The sequence below is a fragment of the Oncorhynchus clarkii genome, chromosome 30 (assembly GCF_045791955.1).
Source record: "Oncorhynchus clarkii lewisi isolate Uvic-CL-2024 chromosome 30, UVic_Ocla_1.0, whole genome shotgun sequence".
NCBI classification, from domain to species: Eukaryota; Metazoa; Chordata; class Actinopteri; order Salmoniformes; family Salmonidae; genus Oncorhynchus; species Oncorhynchus clarkii.
In genome coordinates, this window is record NC_092176.1 from 39820330 (window position 1) to 39827816 (window position 7487).

General features: G+C 50.0%; 1 protein-coding gene across 1 annotated transcript; it reads left to right on the plus strand.

The window, feature by feature from the left end:
• Window positions 1-572: 572 nt before the first annotated feature.
• Window positions 573-7213, plus strand: LOC139389962 (C-X-C motif chemokine 11-1-like). The gene is made up of 4 exons (XM_071137015.1): window positions 573-728; window positions 929-1055; window positions 1249-1341; window positions 6722-7213. The coding sequence occupies exons 1-4, from the start codon at window positions 659-661 to the stop codon at window positions 6732-6734; spliced, it is 303 nt and encodes a 100-aa protein (XP_070993116.1). The 5' UTR covers window positions 573-658; the 3' UTR covers window positions 6735-7213.
• The last annotated feature ends 274 nt before the right edge of the window (window positions 7214-7487 follow it).

A 7487-nucleotide genomic window follows, 5' to 3' on the forward strand; every position in this document is an offset into this window, starting at 1 on the left:
TCTAGTCTAAAGTAGTGTACTATATAGGGAATAGGGCTCTGGTCAAAAGTAGTGCACTATATAGGGAATTAAGGCTCTGGTCAACAGTAGTGCACTATATAGGGAATAGGGCTCTGGTCAAAAGTAGTGCACTATATAGGGAATTAGGGCTCTGGTCAACAGTAGTGCACTATATAGGGAATAGGGCTCTGGTCAAAAGTAGTGCACTATATAGGGAATAGGGCTCTGGTCAAAAGTAGTGCACTATATTGTTTATTTGGCTCTGGTCAAAAGTAGTGCAATATGTAGGGAATAGGGTACCATTTTGGATGGAAGAGGAAAGACAGATTGTATCACCTCTCTGCCTTTAAGCACTCCTCAAATTTCACCGTCAGAGAGAGTGTTTCTGAGAAATGGGAAATCCTGTGTGAAAGAAGAAGCAGGGAAAAGGAGAAAGGAGCTGAAACAGAGGAAAGGGAAAACCCCTCTCATTCTCTGTCTCCCCTTCTCATTGGATGACTGTCAGAGAAAGGGTGGGGCTTATTATAAATACACTATAAATACAAGCCAAGCTCTCCTCTGTTCTCAACTTCTATCCCTTCTCTCCTCCATTCACAACTTCCATCACTTGACTGAGCTGTCCATCCAGACTCTGAAAGAAACTGAAGAAGCAGTATCCATGACCAACACGATGACATCAACGGTCCTCATCAGCTTCCTGGCCTGTCTGCTCCTGGCCAATGTTGAAGGTAACATCTCTGAAATATCTTGAATTATATTCCTAATATCGTTGACATCTTTATTAGAAGTCTGTAGCATACAAAGCAACTTGCAAAGCCAGGGAGAAGTGTAGTAAAATAATAGGTTTGATTTCTGACTGAAGAGTTTAGTTCTTAGCTGCAATAATGCCATAACCAAACCTGCCATAAACTGTTCTTGTCATCTCCAGGCCAGGTGGGTCATTCTAAAGCTCGGTGCCAGTGTCTGAATGGACTGGTGAACCACATTAAACCTCTTCACATTGAGAAGCTCGAGGTGTACACCTCCAGCCACTCCTGCAGGAACATGGAGATCATGTAAGAAATCTGTCTGTCTGTACCATATTAATATCAGTGCATATTGTGACCAGCTCAGTAGATGGACACAATGGTAAATGTTGCTATTTATTTGTACACCTGCTAGTAGGATAATATTATTTCTCTATATGCTCAGTTGGAAAGTGGTGAAGCCTAACTTCTAACAGTAGTCTCTCTCTCCTTGTATATTCAGTGTCACTCTGAAGAACGGAGAAGGGAAGAAGTGTCTGAATCCAGAGGCTCCATTTGCCAAGAAAACCATTGAGAAAATAATGAACAACCAAAGGTGAGGACAACATATCAGTATTTCAGTATTATATCAGTACATCAGTATTATATCAGTACACCAGTATTATATCAGTACATCAGTATATCAGTACATCAATAAGTCAATACATCGATTCATTGCTATATCAGTACATCAGTATTATATCAGTACATCAGTACATCACTATACATCAGTACACCAATATATCAGTACATCAGTATACCAGTATCAGTATATCAGTACATCAGTATGTCAGTACATCTTGAGTCTATTTATTAGTAGTTAATTAAGTTATTAATTATGTAAGTTGTCACGACTTCCGCCGAAGTTGGCTCCCCTGCCTGTTCGGGCGGTGCTCGGCGGTCGTCGTCGCCGTCCTACTAGCCACCATCGATCCCTTTTTCGTTTGTCTGTTGGTTTTGTCTTATTAGTTTCACCTGTGTGTATTTTAGTTTATTGACGTCCTTATTTATAGTAGGTTGTCCCGCCCTTGTTTCGTGCGGGATTGTTTTGGTGTCATGTATTTTAGTGATTACGTATCGTGCTATTTGCTCCGATATATCTTAATCCTGTGTTGGATTATTTCACCCGTGTTTTCGGGTTTTCAGTGTTTGTTCCGGAGAATAAACTATCGACTCATTGCACCTGCTCTCTGCGCTTGATTCCACCTACCTTGTGAATACGTGACAGAATCCCGCACCACCCATGGAATCAGCAGGAGCAGCCGCGTCTCCTCTCCCATCGATGGAGGAGAGAGTCCTCCACCACACCAGCGTGCTCCATCGGATTGGTTCTGCCATGGACCAAATGATGGAGAGGATGGATCGATGGGAGAGGAGTGGTCTTCCCACATCATCACTAGCACCCCCTTCTCCAGCACCTCCTGTTCCTGTGACCACATCTGGCTCCGGGGCTCTGCGGTTGACGCTCCCACGGGAGTATGACGGAACGGCGGCTGGGTGCCAGGGTTTCCTCCTTCAACTGGAGCTATACCTGGCTACCGTGCGTCCTGCTCCCTCTGGAGAGGAGAGCGTGAGCGCCCTCGTCTCCTGCTTGACTGGGCGAGCCCTCGAGTGGGCCAACGCAGTATGGAATGGCCCGGACTCGGCGAGGGATAATTACCCAGAGTTCACCCGCCGATTCCGAGCTGTTTTTGACCATCCACCAGAGGGTCGGGCGGCGGGTGAACGGCTGTTCCACCTGCGGCAGGAGACGAGGAGCGCTCAGGACTTTGCTCTGGAGTTCAGGACCCTGGCCGCAGGAGCAGGATGGAATGACAGGGCCTTGGTCGACCATTTCAGATGCAGTCTCAGGGAGGACGTCCGCAGGGAGCTGGCATGTCGGGACACCACCTGCACACTGGATGAGCTCATTGACTTGGCTATCCGTCTCGACAATCTGCTGGCTGCTCGCGGGCGTTCGGATCAGGCCCTGTCGTTTCCACTTCCCAGCCCTCCTGCCCCTATCCCTATGGAATTAGGAGGGGCAGCTTCGAGGGAGACCGGAGGAGGAGTGTCCTCCTGCACCAGTTGTGGTCGACGAGGGCACACGTCAGACCGGTGCTGGAGGAACTCGTCTGGGAGTCGGGATGGCAGGCGGAGCACTGCTCGATCACCCCAGGTGAGTAAGCACCAGACTCACCCAGAGCCTCCTGTCGGTCATGTGTATGTTTTGATTTCTTTCCCTGGGTTTTTCCCCTCTCTACAGCATAAGGCGCTAGTCGATTCAGGCGCAGCTGGGAATTTCATGGATCGTGGGCTTGCGTTAAGGCTAGGGATTCCCCTGGTGTCGGTAGATCAACCTTTCCCCGTGCACTCATTAGATAGCCGACCATTAGGGTCAGGAGTGATTAGGGAGGCTACGGTGCCACTGGACATGGTAACGCAGGGGGATCATAAGGAGCAGATTAGTCTGTTCCTTATAGATTCACCTGCGTTTCCGGTGGTGTTGGGGGTTCCCTGGTTAGCTCAACACAACCCGGTGATTTCCTGGCGACAGGGGGCTCTTAAGGGGTGGTCAGAGGAGTGTTCAGGTAGGTGTAGAGGAGTTGCCGTTGGTGCGACTACGGTGGAGAGTCCAGACCAAGTTTCCACCGTGCGCATTCCCTCTGAATATGCCGATTTGGCTATCGCCTTCAGTAAAAAGAAGGCGACCCAATTACCACCTCATCGTCGAGAGGACTGCGTGATAAACCTTCTGGAGAACGCTGCACTTCCTAGGAGTCACGTGTATCCATTGTCCCAGGAGGAGACGGTAGCGATGGAAACATACGTTACTGAATCACTGAGACAGGGGTACATTCGGCCCTCCGCATCACCCGTCTCCTCGAGCTTCTTTTTTGTGAAGAAGAAGGATGGAGGTCTGCGTCCGTGCATTGATTATAGAGGTCTAAATTCCATCACAGTGGGGTTTAGTTACCCACTACCTCTCATCGCCACGGCGGTGGAATCATTTCACGGGGCGCGCTTCTTCACAAAACTGGACCTGAGGAGCGCGTATAATCTGGTGCGTATCCGGGGAGGGGATGAGTGGAAAACTGCATTCAGTACTACATCTGGTCATTATGAGTACCGCGTCATGCCATACGGGTTGAAGAATGCTCCAGCCGTTTTCCAATCCTTCGTAGACGAGATTCTCCGAGACCTGCTCGGGCAGGGAGTGGTAGTGTACATCGATGACATCTTGATCTATTCTGCCACACGCGCGGCGCATGTGTCTCTGGTGCGTAAGGTACTTGGGCGACTGCTGGAGCATGATCTGTATTGCAAGGCGGAGAAATGTGAGTTTTTCAAACAGTCCGTTTCCTTCCTGGGATATCGTATTTCCACCTCTGGGGTGGTGATGGAGGATGACCGCGTTACAGCCGTGCGTAATTGGCCGACTCCGACCACGGTGAAAGAGGTGCAGCGGTTTTTAGGGTTTGCCAATTACTACCGGAGGTTTATCCGGGGTTTTGGTCAGGTAGCTGCTCCCATCACCTCGCTGCTGAAGGGAGGACCGGTGCGCTTGCGCTGGTCAGCAGAGGCGGGCAGAGCATTCACTCGTTTGAAGGAGCTGTTCACCAATGCACCCGTGTTGGCGCATCCGGACCCCTCTTTAGCGTTCATAGTGGAGGTGGATGCGTCCGAGGCTGGGGTCGGAGCCGTGCTGTCCCAACGCTCGGGCGTGCCACCCAAACTTCGCCCTTGTGCTTTTTTTTCGAGCAAGCTCAGCCCAGCGGAGCGAAACTATGATGTGGGGGACCGGGAGTTGTTAGCTGTAGTCAAGGCTCTGAAGGTGTGGAGACATTGGCTTGAGGGGGCTAAACACCCCTTTCTCATCTGGACTGACCATCGTAATCTCGAGTATATCCGGGCAGCGAAGAGAATGAATCCACGTCAGGCTAGATGGGCCATGTTTTTTACCAGATTCCGGTTTACCCTCTCATACCGGCCCGGCTCCAAAAACACCAAGGCCGACGCGCTGTCCCGCCTCTATGATACCGAGGAGCGGCCCGTTGAGCTAACTCCCATCATTTCACCGTCATGTCTCGTGGCACCGGTGGTATGGGAGGTGGACGCAGAGATAGAGGGGGCCTCACGGTCAGAGCCGGCCCCCCCCAACTGTCCAGTAGGAACCCAGTACGTACCGAGGGGGGTCCGGGACAAGCTGATTCGGTGGGCTCATACTCTCCCCTCCTCGGGTCATCCGGGCATCGAGAGGACAGTGCGGAGTCTGAGAGGGAGATACTGGTGGCCCACGCTAGCTAAAGACGTGAGATTTTATGTCTCCTCCTGCTCCGTGTGTGCTCAGAGCAAGGCTCCTCGGCACTTGCCTAGAGGGAAATTACAACCCCTCCCCGTTCCACAACGGCCGTGGACACACTTATCGGTGGACTTTCTTACCGACCTTCCCCCGTCCCAGGGAAGTACTACAATCCTGGTCGTTGTGGATCGGTTTTCTAAGTCCTGTCGTCTCATCCCGTTGCCCGGTCTCCCTACGGCCCTGCAGACTGCTGAGGCCTTGTTTACCCATGTCTTCCGGCACTATGGGGTGCCTGAGGACATCGTTTCTGATCGGGGTCCCCAATTCACGTCCAGAGTATGGAGGGCGTTTATGGAGAGACTGGGGGTCTCGGTCAGCTTAACCTCAGGTTTTCACCCCGAGAGTAATGGGCAGGTGGAGCGCGTAAATCAAGAGGTGGGCAGGTTTCTGCGGTCCTATTGCCGGGACCGGCCTGGTGAGTGGGCAAGGTATGTTCCCTGGGCTGAACTAGCTCAGAACTCCCTACGCCACTCCTCAACTAACTTGTCTCCTTTTGAGTGTGTGCTAGGTTACCAGCCGGTCCTGGCTCCATGGCATCAGAGCCAGACCGAGGCCCCTGCGGTGGAGGAATGGGTACAGCGCTCCAAGGACACATGGAAAGCCGTTCAGGACTCACTACGGTTAGCGGGCGAACGGCAGAAGAGGAGCGCTGACCAACACCGCAGTGAGGCCCCCGTGTTTGCACCGGGGGACAGGGTCTGGCTCTCGACCCGGAACCTGTCCCTCCGCCTGCCCTGTCGGAAGCTGGGGCCGCAGTGTGTGGGGCCGTTTAAAGTCCTGAGGAGAATAAACGAGGTGTGTTACAGGTTACAACTTCCTAGGTATTACCGTATTAACCCCTCGTTTCATGTGTCTCTCCTCAGGCCGGTGGTGGCTGGTCCCCTGCAAGAAGGTGAGGTGCCTGAGGTCCCTCCGCCCCCCCTGGACATCGAGGGGTCCCCGGCGTACACAGTTCGGGGCATTCTGGATTCGAGACGCCGGGTGGGGGGCCTACAGTACCTCGTGGACTGGGAGGGGTACGGTCCGGAGGAGAGATGCTGGGTTCCGGTGAGGGACATTTTGGACCCTTCTCTCCTGAGTGATTTCCACCGCCTCCACCCGGATCGCCCAGCACCTCGTCCTCCGGGTCGTCCTCGAGGACGGTGGCGGCGCGCTGCGGGGGCCGCGCGTCAGGGGGGGGGTACTGTCACGACTTCCGCCGAAGTTGGCTCCCCTGCCTGTTCGGGCGGTGCTCGGCGGTCGTCGTCGCCGTCCTACTAGCCACCATCGATCCCTTTTTCGTTTGTCTGTTGGTTTTGTCTTATTAGTTTCACCTGTGTGTATTTTAGTTTATTGACGTCCTTATTTATAGTAGGTTGTCCCGCCCTTGTTTCGTGCGGGATTGTTTTGGTGTCATGTATTTTAGTGATTACGTATCGTGCTATTTGCTCCGATATATCTTAATCCTGTGTTGGATTATTTCACCCGTGTTTTCGGGTTTTCAGTGTTTGTTCCGGAGAATAAACTATCGACTCATTGCACCTGCTCTCTGCGCTTGATTCCACCTACCTTGTGAATACGTGACATAAGTATAATAATTGATTTTTTATTTCAGGAGTGTGCAGTAAATCTGTGAACTAATGACACCAATCCCATTGAGAAATTGATGGAACAGAGAGCACCATGAGAGAGAGAGTTAATCCTGATGAATTACCACAGTTGATTCAATGTACTGAAGACTGCCTGAGTACATTTACACTGTTTAATGGTACTTAGAAAGTTGTTTTTTAAATTGACAAAATTAGTATGTCTCACACCATATGACTTACTAGTTGAGACATTCATAAAATCTTCCAATGGAAACTTAAATAAAAGTTCACGTTTTTTTAGGTCAGTTTAATATTTTCTTGAATGTTCAATTTATGCAATTGAAAATATAAAAAGCCTGTAAATATGTAGCTATATTTTTTCATTTTGGAAGGTCAAAACTTGAAATGTTTTACATTATGTTTAGTGATCAAAATGATCAACATCTGTGTAAATACTGTATATTCTATATGTGTTGTTTACTTTTTCTATCAAATTATTAAAGACGCATTTGACTCTACTTTCTGCTCTATTTTACCTCTGTTCAGCTAGTCTTTGATAGCACACTGCAATGATGATAGTCAGATGACAGACTATGTAGAGTGAGATGTCTTCTAGAACATAGCCTAAAGGAACACATTATGTAGAGTGAGATGTCTTCTAGAACATAGCCTAAAGGAACACATTATGTAGAGTGGGATGTCTTCTAGAACATAACCTAAAGGAACACATTATGTAGAGTGAGATGTCTTCTAGAACATAACCTAAAGGAACACATTATGTAGAGTGAGATG